The following is a 26,647-nucleotide window of genomic DNA, read 5'->3' on the forward strand; positions in this document are numbered from 1 at the left end:
TTAACTCGCTAAATGAAACAACGTGCTAATTTATTGGTCAAAGCACAAGAAATAGAACAACAAGCAAATATATAATCTAAAATATAGATATACAACTATTACAAACACATTAAAGTATATTAAACCCTGCTGACCGGCATGTTTCTGTGCATAATCCTCACTCCAAAGATGGATTATTATTTGGAGGTTTTTGTGTAATTTATATCTTGCACATATAATTGATGATTGTGCCACTGGTTATCTGCAATATGTTAGTAAATACCAGTCATTGCCCCGGCATGTGCAGAAAGAGGCACTATGTAGTGCGTGCTGGGAAGGATCCGATTGGATCCCAACCAGTGGGATGGGTGCGAATAGAAGCCCGTAGGATTCTTTTGGGCAACGCCATCGAACATATAAATTCCACACATATAGGTCCTTGGTGGGAATCGAATCTAAGACCCCAGTGCTTCGAGGGAACAAGCAGATCATTGTAACACTGTTAAGGTTTAATAATTGAATAATCAGGATACTAACTGGAATTCTCATAAAAGTCCACCTCTGACTCCAGTATTTACCCCAGCAAATAATCCCCCCAGCTAATAATACAGGGTGGGAGCGGGTCTACAAGAATACAGATGTTAGGTGCTCAGTCCTGTCCTGAACCCACATAACGACAACCCCAACTACTGTAGGACATACAGCTGGAACCAGCCAAAACATCTCATCTAAACAACTTTGCATGGATTTGGTGAATAAAATCAGACTAGCCTGATAATGTTCATAAAAGCACATGACTGTGCGATACTCTAGTCACCGGGTGAATTTACTACACAGACATAACAGATTCATGGGTGATAATACCCACATACATTAAGTTTGTAACATAAGAGTAGACCCAGCATTACCTTGTAATGAACCCAGTCAACAGCATCCCTGACATCTTGGAACATGCTGCGGAATGACATGAAGAGATCTCCATTTTTAAACCCCTTTTCACAGCTGCGGGATAAAAGAAACAAAAGTTGTTTAGAGCCTGGGAAGGAGAATGGGACAGGTGTCAGATACATCACTGCAAGTGCTGGAACACAGGTACAACGTGAGTGCAGGATATCTGGAGAGCTGCTAGAGTAATAGAATGTGTAAAAAAAAAAAAAAAAAGAGTGCATTGTGCCATGGTGAGGCTTGGCATAAGGAGAGAAGGGCAGTGCTGAGCTGTGGACATTGTGCCATGGTGAGGCTTGGCATAAGGAGAGAAGGGCAGTGCTGAGCTGTGGACATTGTGCCATGGTGAGGCTTGGCATAAGGAGAGAAGATCAGTGCTGAGCTGTGGACATTGTGCCATGGTGAGGCTTGGCATAAGGAGAGAAGGGCAGTGCTGAGCTGTGGACATTGTGCCGTGGTGAGGCTTGGCATAAGGAGAGAAGGGCAGTGCTGAGCTGTGGACATTGTGCCGTGGTGTGGCTTGGCATAAGGAGAGAAGGGCAGTGCTGAGCTGTGGACATTGTGCCGTGGTGAGGCTTGGCATAAGGAGAGAAGGGCATTGCCGAGCTGTGGACATTGTGCCGTGGTGTGGCTTGGCATAAGGAGAGAAGGGCAGTGCCGAGCTGTGGACATTGTGCCGTGGTGTGGCTTGGCATAAGGAGAGAAGGGCAGTGCCGAGCTGTGGACATTGTGCCATGCTGAGGCTTGGCTTAAGGAGAGAAGGGCAGTGCTGAGCTGTGGACATTGTGCCATGGTGAGGCTTGGCATAAGGAGAGAAGGGCAGTGCTGAGCTGTGGACATTGTGCCATGGTGAGGCTTGGCATAAGGAGAGAAGGGCAGTGCTGAGCTGTGGACATTGTGCCATGGTGAGGCTTGGCATAAGGAGAGAAGGGCAGTGCTGAGCTGTGGACATTGTGCCATGGTGAGGCTTGGCATAAGGAGAGAAGGGCAGTGCTGAGCTGTGGACATTGTGCCGTGGTGTGGCTTGGCATAAGGAGAGAAGGGCAGTGCTGAGCTGTGGACATTGTGCCGTGGTGAGGCTTGGCATAAGGAGAGAAGGGCAGTGCCGAGCTGTGGACATTGTGCCGTGGTGTGGCTTGGCATAAGGAGAGAAGGGCAGTGCCGAGCTGTGGACATTGTGCCGTGGTGTGGCTTGGCATAAGGAGAGAAGGGCAGTGCCGAGCTGTGGACATTGTGCCATGCTGAGGCTTGGCTTAAGGAGAGAAGGGCAGTGCTGAGCTGTGGACATTGTGCCATGGTGTGGCTTGGCATAAGGAGAGAAGGGCAGTGCCGAGCTGTGGACATTGTGCCGTGGTGTGGCTTGGCATAAGGAGAGAAGGGCAGTGCCGAGCTGTGGACATTGTGCCGTGGTGTGGCTTGGCATAAGGAGAGAAGGGCAGTGCCGAGCTGTGGACATTGTGCCATGCTGAGGCTTGGCATAAGGAGAGAAGGGCAGTGCCGAGCTGTGGACATTGTGCCATGCTGAGGCTTGGCATAAGGAGAGAAGGGCAGTGCTGAGCTGTGGACATTGAAATTACAGGATCAAATAAATCACAGATTTTACAGGTCACCAAGTTGAATAAATGTTACACTGCTACTGTTTAATAGCCAATAGCACAACATGAAATGGGAGTCCTTACCTTGTGTAGCGGTCACAATTTGTGAAGAAATCTACTAAACAAGCGAGCAGGTAGGTCTCTGGAGGGGATAAAACCACCAGAATTACACATTATATAGCATAAACAAAGAAACAAAAAAAGACTGGGCGCTATTCAATGAACAGAATATTATAAATAATAGCAGCAAATTCACCCAATGGGCTTGTGTCTGGTGATGCGCTAATAAACAAATAAATAATATACAGTACTATGTAGTTACCAAAATGGCAGAAAAAATTCTCAACACACCACCCTTATAATAATAATAATCTTTATAAAAATGGAATATGTCAGTACATATAATCACATTTACACTTATAAATAATCACATTTATCCAATATAGAAAGACTCAAATGCACTCCTGAGAATTGAAATATATAAAATATACTGCCTCTAATATAAATTAATCACTGGATCTTTGAAGCCTGGAGCAGTCTCTTGTCAAATTAATGACATGTGGAAAATCCAATAATAAATATATAAAGCTCTTTCTGTATGATATATATGCGCACACTGTTATACCAGTCTCTCACCACATCGATACCTAGTTGCAGAGTTCCATGAACAATCCGCTGAGTTTGGAAGGACACATGCTCACGGTGGGCACTCCTGGTAAGTAGTGGGGGTCTGGTCGGTGTTTCACGTGTGCAGCTGATAACCAAGGGAGTTTCCAATGCACAATCCCAAGCAAAGTGAGCTGTCCTGAGTCACAGCCGCTTGTATATATGTTATGAAGGTATCTGTGGTGAACCGCGCTCATTCAGGATGGCAGGGGGGACAGTGTATGGAGAGTGGAAAGTTTGTGTGGGATAGTGAAAGGCCTCAGAGTCGAGCTGGTATCCAGCGACTTTGAACACTACCGTGCGGGACGCGGCCTACAACAGGACAAATTATCAATTACTTGCTACACCCACCACCACGTTAACTGCATACTCTCAGAAGGCTCGTAAGACTGTAGACCAAGTGTCCAGCAGGGAAGACGTGCTGGTCCAGAACCGCACAGCAAGGAGCCCCCTGAAAGGGACCACCCACCTTCCCACCCAGAGCCAGTCCACTCCCACTATCTTCCCCCTCCCCTGCCCCAAAAGAGGTCATTGCAGTATCATTGTGCTCAATAAACGATTTGCCCTCCCACCGTTGTCTGTCTTCATTCTTTCTCTAACAAGGTACACCAGAACAACCACCATGCAATACTGACCCCCCCCCTCCGGAAGAGCGCACCTGACCACCCCCAGCTTGTATATATGTGCTGATGGAGCTTCCAGCTCCCGGCTTGAGACTCAGGGCCTGATTCAGGTTGGATCGCATCGGCAGCCAGCCGATGTCTGCATTCTGCGCACGCGTATAAGACACAGTGCGCGTGCGCGTCCGCGAACCGGCCACAGCTAATGGCATGAAATAACATTGATAAGAAACAAAAACAGATTTTTATATATGTGATCTAACATGACCTGAAAAACATGACTAGACCCTTTTTATATTTAAACAAACAATGTCCATAGTGTTGTGAAGAGCTTGGGGTTAATGCAGAGTCGGATATATGTCATAATAGTGGGTGCTATTATTATGTAGCAATAATTATTTTGGGGAGAGTGTTTGGGAGTGGGGCCTCCGGAGTTGTTCTGGCTGGACCTTTTTCAGGGTATCACCACTTAATTCACATAGAATATTTTTATCACTTTTCTAATTGTTTATTATTTATGTCATTTACATTTTTTCACATTTCATTAACACTTATTGATTTATCCTTACACATCTATCCTTTACACTTCACTATCACCTTTTTTCCCCTTTTCGTGTGATGCCCTGGGGATGGTCCTTGGCTGGAATTTTTTGGGGTACCCTGCTTCTTGGACGTGAACCCCTTAATGTTAGGGACGCCAGTATAGAGGAGCCTTGACGATTGGCCTGGCGTTTATTCATAGATTTGCAAATGTATGTAACCAATACCTCTGAATCTCTATTATCATGTAGGATTTAAATATTTTTTGTTGATTTTTCTACAGTGTGCTGGAGGGCAAATCCTTTTTTCTGTGTTCATTGTAAACCCCGCTCTTTACAAGCACCTGTGCTATGTCATTAAGCTGAGATTTTTTTCCAAATCTGCATGGGCCCCTTTGTCCATGGACAATGAAGATGTGGTGGAAATATTTATCTGGGTTAGATGCTGTATGTTACATAACTGGCTGCTTACACACACAGATGCTGACACAGATTGCAGCATTACAACCAGAGAGCTGTTACAGTTATGCTGAACAATGAAACATAAAAATGCCCCTCGCTGAGCTTAGCAATCATCACAAAATCTAGGCTGCATGGGGAGAGGCAGCGGGTGACTGGGGAGAGGCAGAAGGTGACCGGGGAGAGGCAGCGGGTGACTGGGGAGAGGCAGCGGGTGACTGGGGAGAGGCAGCGGGTGACCGGGGAGGCAGTGGAGTAGTAGAGGCAGTGTGCGCCTAAATAAGGTTCACGGTGTAGGAGCAGCTATGCTATGGAGGTCACCAGCCACCCTACTGGGTGCTGGAATCCAAGGTAAGAAAGTTCAGTTATGTGCCAAAGGAGTATCCTCCTTATTGATGTGAGGGAGTCCAAATAGTTAAGTGGTCACCATTTGGCTCTGCAGCAGCCACGGGGATCCTCCAACATGCACAGCACTCCTGGCTGGTCAACAGGGTCCGATGCCTGCAGCCTGGAATGATAGGCTAACTGTGCCCAAGTTGCGCTGTTAACATGTGGACAGGAGTCAGACAGGCTTCCCGGGACCCATATGGCCATACAACAACTGCGGTGGGTGTGCAGCCGCTAGCAACAGCAAGGATCAGCAGTCACCAATGGGAGCAGTTTGATCCCACACACAGGATCTGGCGGGTTATCTGGGATGCTGGACTGGTCTGATTCTCCGGGACTCGGCTGACTACACAGCAGTAGCTGCCATGTATGATCAGCGATCACCAGCAGGAGCCGTCCCAGTTGCTCACACAGGTGATGGATTGGGCTGATTAACTTGCAGCAGCAGGATCACCATTATTACACTCCATACTCTATACTACCTCCCGTCTGCCCAGACCAGCAACGAGCTTCCCCCATCATTGCTGATCAGGGCAGCCGGCTTAGTCACCAAATTCTCTGGTGCACCGCCGGTAGTTCCACCTCTGCCCACAACTGTTAATCCCTCCCCTTAGTATGTAAGGTCTCATGGACAGGGACCTTTTCCCTCTTGTTCTCTCATTAGTACTATCCATGCCACCAGTGCTCCTGGTCTTTTGTCTACATGTCTCCTTCAGCTAGTCTGCTAGTATATGCTCGCCCTTACATTGGGTGCCAAACTTCCTCCCCTTTTAAATGAATGAGCTATGCTTCAAGTCATGGATGCTCTAGGGTCACTGCATGGCTATAAAGAACAGCAAGATCTAAAAGGAACACCATTTAAAAGTGTAAAAAAAACAAATCAGTAAATAACACAGAATGTAATTTCCATTACCTGGTAAATTAAACAGCGTGTTCAGGATGTAGAACCGGTCTGTGTCATCTCTCTGAATAAATTTATTTGGATACTGTTCCCGTATGTCAGGTCTGTGGAGAACAGAAATGTGCTTCGTTATTGCCACCGATAGCTGCTAGCTGTATCCCATAGAGGCTGAATAACTCAGACAGTGAGGAATTATTGCACACACAGCCGCTTTGTGATAGACACCATCAATTTCCTTCCATAATAGGCACAACTAAAACATGTCTTCTGGTCATAAATGGGATTATGTAAGAAGATGGTGCAAAGAGGATGCTGTTACCCATAGCAACCAATCAGGTATCAGTTTTTACCAGTCTAGTGTATTCTGACTACAGATGTGTCCTCATACATCTAGCCTCCTTCAAATGCGTCTTATTCACACAGTGATGCGAATAGCTAGCGCAAGCAGATCCTGCTGATTAAAATGATATGCAGCATGCCTATATTCTCTGTGCATCTGCGGGTGTATCTGCATGTGAAATGCTACGTTACAGTAACACTGTAACGTAGCATTTCAAATGCAGATACAGCTGCAGACACACATATCATTTTAATCAGCAGAAGCTGCTTGTTCTAGCTATTCGCATCACTGTGTGAATAAGAGGCATTTGAAGGTAAAAAGTCGCACGAAAGACTCTTGGCGCTACAGAGGCACACAGAGCTCCCGCGTTATGTGTGGCGCTACTTGTAGCGCATAGATGTATGTGGACACATGTGTATGACAGAATGTTCCTTGTGGGTAGGACACAATAGTTTTTGCATTCTTTTGTTAAATTTAGCCCTTTAGTACAAAATGTATTATACTATATAATGAATCTAAATTACTCTGAAGCATTCACAATAAGGACTTGCAAGCATGTCAGTATCTGCACCAATTAGGAAAGAGATGTGATTTTTGGATCAGCTACAGAAAAGTTTTCTCTGCATGTAGTCCTTAGTCTTAAGGAGCAGAAAGGCAATATCCAGAAGGCAGCATTCCTGTATCAAGGTGCATCAACAGCAAGGCCATGCTCCCACAATGCATCACACAGGGTCCAGGCTTATATGTCCTCTGTAGGGTGCATAATAAGGACAGTTCTGCTCTACAGAAACAAGTCTAAATTTTTCACATGCATGTACTGCAGTACTATATATCTTTTCTTGACTCGCTGAAACAGCATGCAATTTTATTTTAAAACAAATAAAAACAGCTATAGAACTATTGGTTGAGAAGACTATGGGGTAAGTTTACCAAGCATCGGATTTGCAGTCAAACTGAAACCAACGGGCATCCATGGCAGATTGCAGTTACTATGCATTGGTTTTGACGGTCATCTGTCATCCGCCATCGATACTAGTCGGATTTCAACCCCTATTTAGCAGCAAATTTGACGGCTATCTGCAGTTGATTTAAAGAACTAGACAGATCACTATGACCTGTGCAGGCTTTATTTTATTAATAAGGTTTAAAAAAATGGCATGGGCTCCTCCCCCAATCAATAACCAACCCTGGCCCATTGAGCCTAGGCTGGCATTGGGTAATAGGGGGAAAAATGGCATAGGGCCCCCCCTATTTTCCAATAAGCACCAGGCTGAAGACTAGGTCGGGACAACTGATGCTATATCAGGGGGACACATAGCTTGGGGTCCACTGCCATAATGGCAACCAGTCCCAAACTGGAAACCCGGGGTTTCTATTATTCTAAAAAAAACATCGATAATTGGGGCCGATATTCTATTGCTGTCTAAAGTTGGGTATTTCCTACAAATTGCCTTTGGATTTGCCTTTAGTACTGTAAATCTCCAATTTGCAAATCTGATGAAAAATCTCAGGAAAAGGCACTTAGTAATGTTACCCCTGTGTGTCAAATGTATGTTCTCCCAGGAGTTTGCACTTTTTAGTAAAATTACCCCCTATGTGTCAAATGTATGTTCTCCCAGGAGTTTGCACTTTTTAGTAAAATTACCACTGTGTGCCAAATGTATGTTCTCCCAGGGGTTTGCACTAGTTAGTAAATTTACCCTTCTGTGTCACATGTATGTTCTCCCAGGGGTTTGCACTAGTTAGTAAATTTACCCTTCTGTGTCACATGTATGTTCTCCCAAGGGTTTGCACTAGTTAGTAAATTTACCCTTCTGTGTCACATGTATGTTCTCCCAAGGGTTTGCACTAGTTAGTAAATTTACCCTTCTGTGTCAAATGTATGTTCTCCCAGGGGTTTGCACTAGTTAGTAAATTTACCCTTATGTGTCACATGTATGTTCTCCCAGGGGTTTGCACTAGTTAGTAAATTTACCCTTCTGTGTCACATGTATGTTCTCCCAGGGGTTTGCACTAGTTAGTAAATTTACCCTTCTGTGTCACATGTATGTTCTCCCAGGGGTTTGCACTAGTTAGTAAAATTACCCCTCTGTGTCACATGTATGTTCTCCCAGGGGTTTGCACTAGTTAGTAAATTTACCCTTCTGTGTCACATGTATGTTCTCACAAGGGTTTGCACTAGTTAGTAAATTTACCCCTCTGTGTCAAATGTATGTTCTCCCAGGGGTTTGCACTAGTTAGTAAATTTTCCCTTCTGTGTCACATGTATGTTCTCCCAGGGGTTTGCACTAGTTAGTAAAATTACCCCTCTGTGTCACATGTATGTTCTCCCAAGGGTTTGCACTAGTTAGTAAATTTACCCTTCTGTGTCACATGTATGTTCTCCCAAGGGTTTGCACTAGTTAGTAAATTTACCCTTCTGTGTCAAATGTATGTTCTCCCAGGGGTTTGCACTAGTTAGTAAATTTACCCTTATGTGTCACATGTATGTTCTCCCAGGGGTTTGCACTAGTTAGTAAATTTACCCTTCTGTGTCACATGTATGTTCTCCCAGGGGTTTGCACTAGTTAGCAAATTTACCCTTCTGTGTCACATGTATGTTCTCCCAGGGGTTTGCACTAGTTAGTAAATTTACCCTTCTGTGTCACATGTATGTTCTCCCAGGGGTTTGCACTAGTTAGTAAATTTACCCTTCTGTGTCACATGTATGTTCTCACAAGGGTTTGCACTAGTTAGTAAATTTACCCCTCTGTGTCAAATGTATGTTCTCCCAGGGGTTTGCACTAGTTAGTAAATTTTCCCTTCTGTGTCACATGTATGTTCTCCCAGGGGTTTGCACTAGTTAGTAAAATTACCCCTCTGTGTCACATGTATGTTCTCACAAGGGTTTGCACTAGTTAGTAAATTTACCCTTCTGTGTCACATGTATGTTCTCCCAGGGGTTTGCACTAGTTAGTAAATTTACCCCTCTGTGTCACATGTATGTTCTCACAAGGGTTTGCACTAGTTAGTAAATTTACCCCTCTGTGTCAAATGTATGTTCTCCCAGGGGTTTGCACTAGTTAGTAAAATTACCCTTCTGTGTCACATGTATGTTCTCACAAGGGTTTGCAATAGTTAGTAAATTTACCCCTCTGTGTCAAATGTATGTTCTCACAAGGGTTTGCACTAGTTAGTAAATTTACCCCTCTGTGTCAAATGTATGTTCTCCCAGGGGTTTGCACTAGTTAGTAAATTTACCCTTCTGTGTCACATGTATGTTCTCCCAGGGGTTTGCACTAGTTAGTAAAATTACCCCTCTGTGTCACATGTATGTTCTCACAAGGGTTTGCACTAGTTAGTAAATTTACCCTTCTGTGTCACATGTATGTTCTCCCAGGGGTTTGCACTAGTTAGTAAAATTACCCCTCTGTGTCACATGTATGTTCTCACAAGGGTTTGCACTAGTTAGTAAATTTACCCTTCTGTGTCACATGTATGTTCTCCCAGGGGTTTGCACTAGTTAGTAAATTTACCCTTCTGTGTCACATGTATGTTCTCACAAGGGTTTGCACTAGTTAGTAAATTTACCCCTCTGTGTCAAATGTATGTTCTCCCAGGGGTTTGCACTAGTTAGTAAAATTACCCCTCTGTGTCACATGTATGTTCTCCCAGGGGTTTGCACTAGTTAGTAAATTTACCCTTCTGTGTCACATGTATGTTCTCCCAGGGGTTTGCACTAGTTAGTAAAATTACCCTTCTGTGTCACATGTATGTTCTCCCAGGGGTTTGCACTAGTTAGTAAAATTACCCCTCTGTGTCACATGTATGTTCTCACAAGGGTTTGCACTAGTTAGTAAATTTACCCTTCTGTGTCACATGTATGTTCTCCCAGGGGTTTGCACTAGTTAGTAAAATTACCCCACTGTGTCACATGTATGTTCTCCCAGGGGTTTGCACTAGTTAGTAAAATTACCCCTCTGTGTCACATGTATGTTCTCCCAGGGGTTTGCACTAGTTAGTAAATTTACCCTTCTGTGTCACATGTATGTTCTCCCAGGGGTTTGCACTAGTTAGTAAAATTACCCCTCTGTGTCACATGTATGTTCTCACAAGGGTTTGCACTAGTTAGTAAATTTACCCTTCTGTGTCAAATGTATGTTCTCCCAGGGGTTTGCACTAGTTAGTAAATTTACCCTTCTGTGTCACATGTATGTTCTCCCAGGGGTTTGCACTAGTTAGTAAAATTACCCCTCTGTGTCACATGTATGTTCTCACAAGGGTTTGCACTAGTTAGTAAATTTTCCCTTCTGTGTCACATGTATGTTCTCCCAGGGGTTTGCACTAGTTAGTAAAATTACCCCACTGTGTCACATGTATGTTCTCCCAGGGGTTTGCACTAGTTAGTAAAATTACCCCTCCGTGTCACATGTATGTTCTCCCAGGGGTTTGCACTAGTTAGTAAATTTACCCTTCTGTGTCACATGTATGTTCTCCCAGGGGTTTGCACTAGTTAGTAAAATTACCCCTCTGTGTCACATGTATGTTCTCACAAGGGTTTGCACTAGTTAGTAAATTTACCCTTCTGTGTCAAATGTATGTTCTCCCAGGGGTTTGCACTAGTTAGTAAATTTACCCTTCTGTGTCAAATGTATGTTCTCCCAGGGGTTTGCACTAGTTAGTAAATTTACCCTTCTGTGTCACATGTATGTTCTCCCAGGGGTTTGCACTAGTTAGTAAAATTACCCCTCTGTGTCACATGTATGTTCTCACAAGGGTTTGCACTAGTTAGTAAATTTACCCTTCTGTGTCACATGTATGTTCTCCCAGGGGTTTGCACTAGTTAGTAAAATTACCCCTCTGTGTCACATGTATGTTCTCACAAGGGTTTGCACTAGTTAGTAAATTTACCCTTCTGTGTCACATGTATGTTCTCCCAGGGGTTTGCACTAGTTAGTAAAATTACCCCACTGTGTCACATGTATGTTCTCCCAGGGGTTTGCACTAGTTAGTAAAATTACCCTTCTGTGTCACATGTATGTTCTCCCAGGGGTTTGCACTAGTTAGTAAATTTACCCTTCTGTGTCACATGTATGTTCTCCCAGGGGTTTGCACTAGTTAGTAAAATTACCCCTCTGTGTCACATGTATGTTCTCACAAGGGTTTGCACTAGTTTCTTCCCAAACTCCAAAGACATACTGGTAGGTAAAGTGGTTTTAATAAAATTAATTCTAGTGTGTAGCCATAGGTGTGGTAGGCAATATAGATTGTAAGCTCCACTGGGGCAGGGGCTGGAGTGAGTGAATAAACCTTCTCTGTAAAGTGCTGCATAATATGTAGCATCTATATAAATAACTGATCAAAAATATTAATAATAAGGCTGAATAGAAGTTAAAATTTGACAGTGTTCCGCACACGAAATGCAGACTTGTAATCAATATGACTTGCAAAATACGAGCCATAAAGTCATTAAGGAGCCGAACAATCAAACATTGTAATGAAAAGAAACAGATAGGTTTGCCCAGTATACATGGTGAGTAATAAAAAATGGACAGGGTTATTGATGACACTGCCCAGCTCTAATACTCCACTACAAAAGCTGAATATAAATCTCCATCCCTCGCTTTACTCTTACTACCACTTTGTCAAGCCTCTACCCCACCCCAGAAAGTCCCCCAAGCCAGTCCAATAAATTTACCCCTGTAGCAAAACAGCACAGAGACCACAATTCCCATATAAACACCAATTTGACTAAAATGTATATATTTATCATGGCAATCATGGATGCATTACAGATAACTTATATGAAACAAGACAGCCATGCTCTCTTGTCCAACATTACCTGCAACCATGTTCTAATATTGTGTATTACAAAACTACAAATTGATTTAAACAAAAAGCATATGCCCCTGTGTGATGCTGACACAGCCGGACTCATTTTGATTTATGGCCATATGCAGAAAGCAAACAATGGACTTAGTGGGTAAATAGGGTGATGCATTGTCTGCAAACAAAGGATCACTTTAGGAGATACAAAGCATGACTGTCACATCACAGGGAACATCTGTTTGTTTCATTGTGCCATGTTTTCACATTACCGACTCTTCACTGCGGTACAAGACCTTTCCAATAAGTCAAAGCACTGTTACCGTACCTCTACAGCAGTCACTGGCTGGGTAATAACGATCAGCTTTCACCGCTGCAATACAGACATTGGGGCTGATTCTCAGTTAGAAGCAAAGCAAGAAAACAAAAAGCAGGGAACTTTGCATCCGGACCACCCATGTTGCACTGCAGGTGGGGCAGATGTAAGATGTGCAGAGATTTAGATTTGGGAGGGGCGTGTTCAAACTCAAATCTACATTACAGTGTAATAATAAGGCAGCCCAGCATTTGTGAGCTACATGCAAAAGCAGCCAGTAATTACCCTGCATGGTTTGTCCAGGTGCAAGTTACTTGCTTTTTTTTTTTTTTTTGCTTATGTGACTTGTGTAACTGTGATGTGTCTGATTTAGGTACAACAGCAATAAAGAGTGATGTGCTGGCTAGATAAATGTCTTTAGATCACCATAAACATAACTAAAAATATGGGTATAGTATTTCGGGGGGGGGGGGGGGGGGGGTGGAGGACTTCTATGTTCATCATGTAATAATGACAATACTCTGATTACATAGGAGATTGCTTTTGAAAGCATCAGTAGCATCAAATACTCATTTTTTTGCCAACCATATTAAAGCGATTTTGGAGTAACTTTGTGGTGCTGATTCAGAAAATAACATTGATTTTACTATATTGGATTTAATTTTTTAGCTACATGGACGAGAATCAAGAAAATATGAGATATGGTAAGAACTTACCCTTGTTATCTCTATTTCTACGAAGTCCATAGGGTTCCACAGGATACCTTGGGGTATAGGCAATGGCGGCAGACATCCAGGCACCACAGAGTAAAAAACTTCTCCATCCTCCCAGGATGCACTGGGGTCCCTTTCCTATACCCCGCCCCCGAGCCTCAGGCACTCAGTTTCGTCACAAGCCATAGGCCGAAGGAGGATAAAGAGAGAGAGAAGAAAGTCTGGAACACACAAGAATCACATTCTCACCAGAGGGAGACGGAAAAAACGGTGACCAGAATCACAGCCCATCTGCAGCACAGGTGCGACAGGGCGGGAGTCCTGTGGAACCCTATGGACTTCGTAGAAATAGAGATAACAAGGGTAAGTTCTTACCATATCTCATATTTTCTACTTCAGGGTCCATAGGGTATCCACAGGATACCTTGGGGATGTCCAAAGCAGTATCCTTCAAGGGTGGGGACGCTCCTGTGCTGAGAGGAGAATCCGTCGCCCGAAGGAAGCATCCTGAGAGGCGTAGGTATCAAAAGTATAATACCGTACGAAAGTATGGACAGATGACCACGTGGCCGCCTTGCAAAGCTGAACAGCTGAGGCGCCACATCGAGCTGCCCACGAAGACCTAGTGGAATGAGCCTTAACAGAAGATGGAACAGGAAGGCCCTCGTGAGCAAAAGCTTCAGAGACACACCTCCTGCAAGGGAATAAATAATTTTCAAACATATTTCTACCCTGCGATCTGTTGGATCCTTTAAGGAGGACATAGAGGGCATAGGCAACGTAGCACTCTTTACTAGACATGTGAATCCACTTGTGGCGGGTTATCCCATTTTGCTAAATAATTATCTGCAAAAGGGTATGCCATCGCAAACCGTCTAGGGGGCTGGTAACACTTCCCCGGCGTTTTCCATGCCTCCTCTAAATGATCCACCAGCTGATCAGATAGGGGAAACACTGTAGCATCACTTTTAATATCCATGAAAAAGGCATATTTTGATTTAGCTACATGAGGAGCGTCATCCTCAATAACCAAGGCCGTGCGCACCGCACGTATGAGCCATCATCTATCCTCACAGCATCCTGATCTTGATGAGGTTGCAGGTGACGCTTCTGCGTCTCGCCCTGTAACACCTCTGATAGCTGTTGTACTGAGGTAGACAGTGAATTAGTCCGCGCAGGTTCATGGATGACCTGAGGGGGCGACAACAGGAAACTCTGGAGGTACTACTAACTGTGCAGGAAACCCCTGCATAGAGGACGACACCGTAGACGGCTGTGAGACCCCCCATCTGGGGACACGCAGGGGTTGTCGTTAACTAGCCCACCAGGATAGTAAGTGCCGTAGCAAAACAAGCCCACGGTAGCTCCTGCACAGGTGTAGTGACAGAAGTCGGCCGTGCCAACCGCAGGCACGCCTTACATAATCCATCAGAGTTACCATCACCCTCTGCCAATGGTACCTTGCATACAGTACACTTAGGCGGAATGGGGAAATCGTGCTCACTGTCAGACATACTGAGTGTGTGACCCGGAGCTGTATGTGACCACCGCACTTCACAACAAGTTGTATAATGAAGTATAAATCCCCCTTGCAACACCGTAAGGGCTTGAGCAGAGAAGAAGAAAGGGATAGGGAAAATAGCTGACAGTATGTGAAAGTGAAAGTAACAGACAGCAGCGCTAGCCCAAAGTCACATACAATGCAGAATACTGAAAACCCTGCAGTATCTGCGCTTCATCAACTAACCAGACCTCAGCCTGATAGGAAACAGCGCGGCATACACTGACCTTGCACCGGAGGAGAGGTATGCAGGGGGACCCAGACCACGATGCCCGTGTTAACAGCTTCCAGCAGCGTTTGCCACATGTATTAAAATGGCCACCGAGGAGCAGAGGGAAGGCTGGTCCGGGGGCGGAGCGCATGTAGATGCCTAACCACCTTGTGGAGAGGCCGTGTGCAGTGGGGGAGGCGCCGGCTGCTTAGCAGGGAAAGCGTGCTCCCCTGGCATGCATTTAACCCCTGGGACGCTGGACATTTACTGTTTCTGTCCGGTCCTCAGTCCCAGGGGGTAGTGGAAAGCGCAGGGATCAGTAGCCTGGTTCCACACTGCAGCCAGTCCCCAGGGAGCCCCCTGCCTGGGGACTAAGGACTGTGCTATTCGCCTGGGACCCACCGCGGGACCTTGCCGCTTACCTGAACCCCCGTAAATCCGGCCACAGTCCGGGCAACCGGGGCCACCGCTAGCTGTGACCCCAGTCACCCACCAGCATCCCCGGATCAGTACCGGCGTTCTGGTACCAGCAGGGTGTAGGAGCGACGACATGGACGTCAGTACAGACTGTCCATGTTGTCTGCACGTTAGATGTGCAGCTACAGCTGCATTGAAGAACTTCAGGGGCCGTGCAGACCCCCACTCTGTACGGTGCATTCGACTTCGGCCAGGCACCGATGAAAACTGAGTGCCTGAGGCTCGGGGGCAGGGTATAGGAGAGGGACCCCAGTGCATCCTGGGAGGATGGAGAAGTTTTTAACTCTGTGGTGCCTGGATGTCTGCCGCCATCGCCTATACCCCAAAGTATCCTGTGGATACCCTATGGACCCTGAAGTAGAAAGACACAATAGACAATGGTCCACTGACGGAGGGGGAATATTCTAGAATGATCGCGGAGCGAACACCTAGAATATTTGAGTGTCTCACTTTCTAGAATGTTTTAATAGATTCCCATATGGAGATATTATGGCTAAGGGCCTGATTCAGACCCGCTTGCGAGCGCTGGCAAGTGGGTCGATGTTGTCCAAGTGCGCATGCGCACGATGGAGGCGGCTCCGTCGTGCGCATGCGCGAGACCCGAATAACGACAGCCAAGCCTTCGTTATGGGTCTCGCACCAAAGGGGGCGTGCTGTTGATGGCGAGTGACAGCACGCCCCCTTTGGTGGGCGTGCCAGGGGCGTGGCTGCCTAGATGGAGGCATTCCCATGGGAACGCCTACCATCTGGGACCGGCCCCACTGACATCACTAGTGATGTCAGTGGGAGTGCTTTTGGCTCTGATAGAGCCAAAAGCACTCCAGGGCTTGCGGCAGACGAGACCCTACCACAAGGGTCTCGTTGCAAGCCCGATGGTTGCGATGGTCTTGACCATCGCGACCATCATTTTGGCCGCTCGCTATAGCTGTGGGTGGTCACCCACAGCTATGCAAGCGGCCAGGAGGCCGCTCAAAAAAGTAGGAGGGATGGCCCTGATTCAGAATGAGCGCTCTGTCAGAGCGTCCGGCTCTGAATCAGGGCCTAAGGACCTGATTTGGAGCCGCTCGTAAGCGGCCGCTCGTTCGCTCCGAGCGATGTTCGCACATCTGCGCATGGGTCATAATGCGCACTCGCCAAACAGTCATTGCGGTCGGAAATCATGCACTCGCAAAACAGCGAGGGCCTGCTAATTTCAGTGACAGAATGAGGCGTTTGTGGGTGGTAACAGGGGAAGGTGCTTGAAAACGGGGAGTGGAGATCCGAACGCAGGCGTGCCAAACGGTCAAAACGGGCGTTTAATTTCAGTGCATAATTAGTAAGGAGTGTCATCGATCACGTCACTTGGTTGTCTTTTAGCCTGAACTGCTCGCAGTGATTGCGGGAAGTAAAACCTACCACAAGCACTGCGAGCAGTTCAGACGCCTTTCAATGTACTCTAATAAATAGCGGAGATGACGTATGATGCGAACGGCCAGGTCTTTACAAAATAGTGAGCGCATGTTTCGTTCGCTCGCTCGCTCAGACATAGAGGCGTCAACAGACCGCAAAGAGCGAGCGCTCAATTTAAATAGCCAGCCCCTTTTTCAGAACAACCGTTCGCAAATAGCGTCCGGCTCTGAATCAGGTCCTAAGTTCCTTATTATTTGAGGGCATCCATTGTCTCAAGAACTAAGTCAAATATGAAAAAAAAAAAAAAAAACGACTTTCATTTTAGAATACAGCAGCCCCAAAATACCCGAAATTCATTCAAATATCCTTGGCAACTAAATGTTAGGCTATGTTATTCTGACACAGACTTCGATGCAGCAAATCCATTTTAATTAATCTCATTACACCACTTTATCACTGATATTCTACATATCAAAAATCTTTGAACAAATATTTCACCAGTTGATTATACATGGTTAATACACCATTTTTATTGAAGTTAATAAAAGCTAAGATTTCATTTTATTTAAAGGGCATCTCCAGTTACATAGCATATTACTAAAAATGTCTTTATCACTGGAAATAGATTATAGTGTAGTTCCTCCAGTGCACTATACACACTCAACCTTCCTTTCTTTTTCTAGTTTTCTGCTTTTGAAACTTATACGAATTTTATCTTGAGTGAATAAACCTATCCTACACTGATGAGCCCAAATATGCACAAAACAGGCTGTTTCCAGGTGGGGGATTCCGTCTCAGCAGCGGTTTGTGGAAAATTAGAAACAGGTAACACAGTCACTGTAAAGTTGCCCATCCACTAGACGATTAAGTTGAGCGACTGAACGATAACGATCGTTCAATAGTCTGCAAAAATGTCTAAAACGACCAGCGATGCGCGTGCCCGCTGGTCGTTTAGACATCTATCATCGTGCAAGCATGCTGGACAATCTGACGATATCGTCAGGTTCAGCATGTTTCCAGATGATTGATGAGCCTGCACTGACCGACTGCTCGTTCAGTGCAGGCTCATCAGAGATAGACAAACGACAGCACGATTACAATGTCGTAATCGTGCAGTCGTTTTCATGTCTGTTAGTGGATGGGCACCTTAAGAGATGCTATGTAAATTGATTTCCCCATTGGTCTTATCTTCTGACTAGGAGTGGCTTAGTTTCGTTCGTAACTTAAGAAAAAATAGTGGTCAGATTTGTCCACATACATCTAGCCTCCTTGCATGTTAAACAGCCCTTCTAGTCGTACCATGCCGTGGCATGACTCAGTAGCGCTGAGCATCTTTTTGTGCTACATTTTACCTTCGAATGCGTCTTATTCTGCTGAGTAAAATGATATGCGGCATGCCTATGTTCTGTGTGCGACTGCGGGTGTATCTGTATGCGAAATGCTACGTTACAGTGTCATAGCCGCTGACATTGTAAGATAACATTTTGCATGCACATACACCCGCAGTTGCATACAGACAATAAACATATCGCATGTCATTTTACTCAACAGAAGCTGCTTGTGCTAGCTATTCGCATCACTGTGTGAATAAGAGGCATTTGATGGTAAAAGGTCACACGAAAAGACTCAGGGCCTGATTCAGAGCCAGACGCTCTGACCAGAGCGCTCGCTCTGAATCAGGGCCCTCCTAACTAAAAATGGAGCGGCCTCTGACGCTCGCAAAGCTGTGGGTTACCACCCACAGCTTATTCGAGCGTCCATGATGTTGGTCGCGACCATCGGGCTTGCGACGAGACCCTGCGGTACGGTCTCGTGGCTGCAAGCCCTGGAGTTATTTTGGCTCTATCAGAGCCAAAATCACTCCCACTGACATCACTAGTGATGTCAGTGGGGCCGGACCCAGACGGTAGGCGTTCCCATGGGAATGCCTCCGTCTGGCAGCCACGCCCCCCGGCACGCCCACCAAAGGGGGCGTGCTCTCAGTCACCATCGACAGCACGCCCCCTTTGGTGCGAGACCCGGAGCGACAGCTTGGCTGTCGCTATGCGGGTCTCGCGCATGCGCACGATGGAGCTCCCTCCGTCGTGCGAATGCGCATTAGGGGACCATCGACCCGCTTGCGAGCGTCCTACGCTCGCGAGCGGGTCTGAATTAGGCCCTCAGCGCTACAGAGTAACACTGTACACACGCTCTGGATAGATGGATAGATGCGGACACATCTGTATGTTGAATTACACAGTAAGATACTAATAATGTCAGCAAATGATTTCAAGATAATGAATAATGTGGAGGAGAGAGCACAAAATCATGGGGGGAATGTGAGGTAGGTAAAGAGGTAAGTGAACGCATTTTAGTCTGTACATTTTTTGATGTTGTTTGTAAACAAACTTTACACAATTCAGAATTTAATGAAAACAAAAATAAAATAATGGTAACACATTCTACCACTGTGTAACTACAGGACAAGTCATATATACACAAAGTGTAAACCTTCCACATTTCTCAGTTGTCCTTCCAGGGATGCTGTCCTTAAAGGCATACCAGCATGAAAAACCTGCTTTAAACAAAGGGCTAATGCTGTCTCTTGGTACACTGAATTGGGACTGATCAATAGAAAGTTCTGTCCCATGCATTTGCTGAATGTGGATCATTATGAGGCATGCTGGTAAAAACGGCTGTAAGACGACCACTATAGGCATAGTCATTTTCCAGCTGCAATAACAGCATACGGTGTAAGCTGAGAGAGTTCTTGTGCTTCACTATAGTGTCATGGGGGACATGCACCAATGAATGGGAATAAAGTAGGCACACCTCTAAAACCTGCTCACTTACCCTCTCATGAAGTTAAACCCATGCGCACAGACCAGAATATTGCCATAGGTATCAACCTTCAGAAGGTTTCCATATGTAGTATCAAACACCAAACCCCTGGGGAAAAGGGAAAAAATAAAACAAGCACAAATCTTTAATATACTTTTGAAAGTAATGAAATAGATACAAGACCTCAGCTTAAAACAACAAACACACTGAGAATTCGATAATACAACACAGCCGCCATCTCAGAGTTGTGTGTTCTGGTAGAACCCTGGACACTGGGCCATTTGCTATAATTTTATGAAGTGTAAATATCTCACCTGGTGGGAAAAGTTGGGTCATAGACAAAGCTGAGCAGCTCTTGGGGATAGCCGATAGATACCAGTCTTTCCACAGTCAGGTCAAAGCCAAGAGATTCATACTCTGGAGACTTGTATACTGAGAAAACACACATGCATTAAGTTAAATACAAATGTCTGCTACAATAACATCAGCTAATTTAGTAAACAGAAATGATTCAGCACACATTGGGCCATACAGCACTGTACATCTCTAGCGCAAATAATAACAAGAAATTGCGCAAGACGCAACAGGTAGCCATTTCCGTGCTTGAGTGCTTTTTCCTGAATTTTGCATCTTAAGTCGCATTCAAATTTTAACTTATAGTGTACTAGGGGCCTGTTTCAGAATTGTATGCTATATCAATGTTTTTGCAGATAAGCGATCATTGGCAAACTGGGCATGCGTCAAAGCAGTTACTTTTTATGGGCAGAGTGATTGACAGCTAAGGGCCGTTTTGGGGCAGGCAACGGGGTGTGCTGCCAAAAACACAGGCATGTTGTGACCGTTTTTGGAGTGTGCTGCTGCCTGCATCTGCAATCCTGTATGCAGAAAACAAGGCTCTGGCGTCTCAGTTCAGGCGAGCATTATGCGCGACCACAGAGTTATCCTGGAGGCCGATTATCAAAGGATCTGCGTATGTGGCTGCATATTAGCCTTGTTTTCTGGGCCCCCTTTCCTTTCAGAATCCAATTCAAGGTTGTCACACTTGCTTACAAAGTCCTCACCAATTCCTCTCCCATTTACATCTCTGACCTCATCTCTCTTCACTCTCCTGACCGCCCTCTTTGTTCAACAAATGCATGCCGCCTCTCCTGCCAACTGATTACTTCCTCCCACTCCCGCCTCCAAGATTTTGCCCGTGCTGCTCCCCACCTTTGGAACTCTCTCCCTCTCCCCATCAGACTCTACACAATCCTTCAAGCTGGCTCTCAAGACCCACTACTTCATCAATGCCTGCCAGCACTCATCCTAACTTGCTGCTATATGCTCCTTCCTCCCTGTCTACCCATCTGTGTCACACCTGTTTCTCTTCCCCTCCCCTATACAATGTAAGCTCTTACGAGCAGGGCCCTCTAGCCTCTTGTGCTTCTCCTTACTTTACTTTCATCTACTTCTTACTCCCCACTAGGGCACCTAACACTTGGTTGCTTATGCTCTGCTGATTATATGGGTGTTATGGTCGCTAATGTAGCAATGTATATTATTCATGTCCTCATCCTGTATTGTACTGTAAGTCACTGGTCAACCCGTTTGTTTATGTACTTTGTAAGGTGCTGCAGAACACTTGTGGTGCTATATAAATAAATGATAATAATAATAATAATAATAATAATAATAATAATAAAATAGGACAGTGTTGCTTTGATTTGCAATGGTAGTGTTCACTCTAGCTCCGGTGGCAGGCAGGGCGCCAGAGCTAGAGAAGGCACTTCCGCGCGCGCCGAAGGGGCGTGGTCATTGAAAAGGGGGGGTGTCTATAAGACGCGTCACCTTTTCGTCACCCTTAGGGGCGTGCCCGGCACTTACGGACACGCCGGGCAGCCCCCAAGCGCTCACAGGGAGAATAGATGCCGGGCGCATGCGCCCAGCGTCTATTCACCGGCGGTGACCGAGTCACGGCACATTTCCCCACCCGCGGGACACTGCAACCCGCGGGTGAAGACGGTACCCGCAAGCTGTGAGGGCGGGGCACTTTTTGCCCTCCAGAAGGAGGGCAGGGTGCAGTGCCCCGCTAAAATAGCATAGCGGGAACGCTACAATGGTGCCTGTAGGTGTCTCAATACATCTCCTGGCATCAGTGACATTAGAAATTGCCACATACCCTCTGCATATAGCAGCAGCATTAGCGTATAACTCTGACTGACGCCCTAGGTACTCAGGATTAGTATTTTTATCTCAAAGGAATTGGTACAAAGTGGCAGATTAAGCATAAAGATGCATGGTGTACGGCATGGCGTGGGTCACTCGTATAGAACCTCTGTCCTTTGCATTCTTACCGAGATTGTTTTCTTCTCCTGAATTTTGCATCTTAATTTGCTAATAGTGTACTAAGTAGTTTGGATTAGTATTTTGTCTAAAAGGAATTGGTATAAACTAGCATATTAAATTATTAATATGCATATTTTAAGAAAAAGTCACATGGCGCGTTTAATACTGGGTACACACAATAGGACGGTGCGACCCAGCGATGTAATGATACACTGTACACACTGCACGATCCGCCATAGTACGACAGCTTGATGTATCGTTACCTGCTGCATGTAACTATACCACGTCATTCATTGCATTGTCCCATCTGACATGTAGCATAGCAATGGGCAGTATACAATGCCCGGGAACAACGGATCGGTCATACACACTATACAATGTGTACGATATATTGTTCCCATCCACGTCGGAACGCTATATCATATGATACATCGTATAGTGTGTACCCAGCTTAAGTCACAATGTCCGTGGCTGAGGATAGGTGTATTGTTTTGTTTTTCTGCCAAAGACAAGGATTCACCTACTGCACTACCCTGTTCTACCTGTCAACACACTAATGCCACATGGCTCAATGTGAAATGGTTCCAAGATGAGGAAGAACACTGATACAAAACACATCTATAGTATGTTACCATGACAAAATACATCTATAGTATGTTACCATGACAAGGGGTGGACTTTCTTGGAAATAACGGCAGCAGGAGATGAGCAACTGATCTATTATTAAAGTAATTTGAAGCTGTGCGGAGAGAAAATCAAAAGAATGTAGTCCTTATTACGTTCCTAACTCAATATAACATTGTTTTGGCTTAGTTCCACTGCATTCTATGTAGAATCTGATATGATTCATTATTTTGGAAATTGTTCAAGATTATTAAGGACTCCACTAGAAAATAGTTTTTAATAAATCACTACTGGGTAATCCGACATCTTGGAGCGGATGTCCCATTATAACAGCACTTGTTTAATTGCTCTATAATCACTCTGCACTGTAAAAGTCACTTAAGGAGTCCTGTAGTCACATAAAGTGTTACACAAAGCCGTGGGCTGTCTGCTATTGTGAAACCATCTCATACTTCACTCAGACTGAGCCTGGTTGAAAGCTATGCAAAATCTGGCACCAGTCCACTAAACACAGAGGTGTATTATTTTTAGGCGGCCCCCTTCTCATGGAATCAAATTCTTCCTCCTCTGCCTCAGCACAGGATGTTCTTCATGCTGGAAACAGGATCAGTGCAAAAGAGAAAGTTTCACGGTAAATAATGAAACAGTCGGGACTGGGTGCTGTGGCGTAAACCAGAGACAACAGAAACGGCATAGTAAACAAATGTGCTTCGTACAGAAAGCACAACAAAGTATAATAAATAATTATATATAGATAATATGTACAAAATATTTATTAGCAGATATAGTTAACTTTATCCCACTCAAGACCTGGAGTACTTTATACAAACATAACCAGACCAATGTTAACATTCTTGCTACTTGGTGGTTGAACTGTGTATGACTTTTCCATTGTTAAGATATCCAAGAAAATTATAGATTGTTTTAGAAAGGACTTGTTTGTTTTAGGACAGTATCAACAATCACTCATCTCATATTGCATTTCTCACATTTACTTAGATACCAAATTGGTTTAATTTACTTATTTTTAGGAAAAGTTTGAAGTTTTCACCTTTTTACAGTTACAATAAAAACCAGTCTATGAAGAATTCCAGTAATTCAGAATGTACAGTAACAGTAATACAGTACTATACAGTATAACCTATTTTAAGGTGTTGTCAACTCGGTGATGACACTTCCATTTACGCAACTGTCCACCTTTGCATAAGTATCATTTTACTTACCCCTGTGCCCCCACCATTAACTGATAAGGATCCCGTCCAGACGTGATTGGAGGTAAAGCTTCTACAGTGGGAATGCAGAAGTGAACATGGCACCTGGCTGTACAGGAGCCATGGGGGGGGGGGGGTCTCTCTCACCATCTCTAATGACATTTCTGTCATCCTTACTGTGAAACAGTGCAGTACGATGTTCTTATTAGTGTTCCTAAAGCCGGTGCCACCACCAAATTGCTTAATAGGTAGACAATACATTTGTTCTAAACACAGATAAATCAGCTAAACTTAGATCTAATTTTAAAAACATATTTCAGAGATGGAGACTAAAGTAGTATTTCTATTCTACAGTTTGGGTGCACAGCAGACTTTAACCAGATGCAGAAGTCCCACAGCCGGCACGTTCTGCATGTTAATAAGTGCAGCGCAGCAGTGATCAGGTAGCCGGGATACAAGGGAATCTATTCTAGAACGCTGGGCTGTTACTCACAATTTAGTCCCTTGAATGGGGCTGAATAAGAACCACATTCAGTTGTTTCACATTTACTGTGGCTGGAAAAAAAAAAAGTCAGCTTATTAAAGGCATAAAGGACAGAGATTCATTCTGAGGGGTATATTTACTAAAGTGAGATGTTGCCCATAGCAACGAATCATATTCTAGCTATTATCTTCTACAATGTGCTAGTTAAATGTTAAGTAGAATCTGATTGGTTGCTATGGGCAACATCTCCACTTCTAAAAACTCTCACTTTAGTAAATATACCCCTGAATCTTAATGTTCATTAAACACGCTTTCTGGAAGTTTGATGCTAAAACCGTGTTGAACCAGAAAATGAATCCTTGGCTCCTTTGGAAAGCCTGTTGCTGCGTTTTATTCAGACCACATGGTTTCTGTAGATGATTCCCGGTTTAAAGTCCACGGCAACAGCTGACTCCGGTGGGAAATCTCCCTGCACCTGGAGACGTCTGGAAACCATGTTATTGTTCCACCTGCTCTGGCAGCAATTAAACCAAAATCAAACATGTAAGAGCCTGATAAAGTGAAATGTGATCAGAGTATGCTTTTGTTTTTCTTATTAAATGATGCAATTTATCAGAACCTGTTTGGGTACATATAGACATGGACCAGTAGTTTATCTGCCGTACACAGTAGGAGCCTGCAGAATATTACACTAGTTTTCTCCTTTTTTGGGTGCATTTCACCAAAAGCAAGAAGCAACGTTTGCACTAGACAGACAGGCCTGTTGTTTGCATGGAAGCATTAAGCGGCATCAGTACTCGTCTCACGTGATCTGTTTGAGAAGTTTTCCTTGATAGGTTGCACAACAAAACAAAACACAAAAAGGGACTTCTTTAGTATGATGCTATATGCATTCAATTTGGTTGTGATACACAGCTGTGTCTAGAATATTATTTTAGTAAACAAGCCCAAAAGCATTCAAGCAGCCAGAGGTTTTAAACAGTTTCTTTTGGTTGCTAGATGTACTGGGTGATCAGCTAAAGCAGTGATAGGCTCGGTCTTGCTTTATTGTCAGATTTGTTTGTTATAGCTTGTAACACCTGTTTATAAAGCCTCCTGAAGTTATATGAGATAGGTGTCTTTGTTTAATTAAGCATATTGTTATAACTTATTGCTGAGTCTAGATGTAATGTGAGGCCTTTTTGAAAGTTAGAGGACCTCCCATGAGACGCCCCAGAAGTGTAACAGGTTGCTCATCCCCGATCTAAAATGTAAAATATGAATTTATTGCCAGTGAATGTAATTTGTATTCTTTGATCGGTTTCCAACCAATGTCGGATAAAAAATGTGTAATCTTTGTTAAAATTAAGAGAAAAAACGTAAAACCACAAACACTGTAGCTTCTTCTATCTCAGTAGGCGCCAGACGAAAGAAAGATGTAATCTAAAACTACGCTAATGGGATGGCTTCAGTGTAAGGCAAGGAGTCCAAGTATATTCTGTGTGTGTCAATGTTAAGCTTTTACATAATCAAATGGTCCATTTGCCAGCTTGTATTTCTAAAACTAATATGCCCCATTGTCATTGTAAATTTTATTTCCAAACTTTAATGAAATGTCATTTAATTTGTTTGCGTAACCAAAAAAAAAATGCAATTCCTAGAAAGCTGAAGAAAAACTAAGCACAGCCAGGTGTGATCAATGGGGATCCAGGGTGAATACAAAAGGGTCATTTATTCTGTTATAGTCGGTGCAAAATCATTGAATTATTTTTCATACATGCCTCCAATATATACAGTATAAGTAGCTGTGGTAAATTAACTGATGCTACCCTGCAGTTATACGCATTTTCCTGCCTCCCCTGGGGTCCTCACTGATGTAACCAGATACATTGTTTATGTCAATTGAACATATGTTCAGCATATACACTATCGTACAAAGGTCATAAGTAGTCAGCCATTTCTTAATCCATGGATTGTTTTCATTACACTTATGGCCTGCACAAAGGAATCTGTGCAATAATCCAATTTTCAAGGTGATGAAGCCTTATGCTGGGTACACACCTGTACGATAGATTGTTCGTTCCGGCGACAAATAATATATCGATAGTTCATCGCTAGGAGTGTACACAAACATATCTGAGCGGCTCAGCAGCATAGCCGATGATTATATATCTAGCAGATATAGAATTTCATCTGGCTATCTGTACGGTCGACCCATCGACCAGTGTGATATGTTGGCCGCCGCAGCCATTGAATAGGACATCACAAATGGGTGAGCATATTCAAATGGCTCTGCTGGCC

At 44.4% G+C, this 26,647-nt stretch overlaps 1 protein-coding gene across 4 annotated transcripts in view; it reads right to left on the bottom strand.

The window, feature by feature from the left end:
• The window catches only part of NT5C2 (5'-nucleotidase, cytosolic II), a 106,485-nt gene that overhangs the window by 21,629 nt on the left and 58,209 nt on the right, over window positions 1-26,647 (bottom strand). For all 4 annotated transcript variants that reach the window (XM_088448718.1, XM_088448717.1, XM_088448716.1 and 1 more), the window contains exons 4-8: window positions 20,038-20,155; window positions 19,736-19,831; window positions 6,104-6,195; window positions 2,604-2,661; window positions 888-981 (exon numbers count right to left, since the gene is read on the bottom strand). In XM_088448718.1, coding sequence (XP_088304844.1) covers window positions 888-981; window positions 2,604-2,661; window positions 6,104-6,195; window positions 19,736-19,831; window positions 20,038-20,155 — 458 coding nt within the window. The remainder of the gene's footprint in view (window positions 1-887; window positions 982-2,603; window positions 2,662-6,103; window positions 6,196-19,735; window positions 19,832-20,037; window positions 20,156-26,647) is intronic.

The sequence above is a fragment of the Taudactylus pleione genome, unplaced genomic scaffold (assembly GCF_031769625.1).
Source record: "Taudactylus pleione unplaced genomic scaffold, aTauple2 ptg000464l, whole genome shotgun sequence".
In the NCBI taxonomy this organism is placed as follows: Eukaryota; Metazoa; Chordata; class Amphibia; order Anura; family Myobatrachidae; genus Taudactylus; species Taudactylus pleione.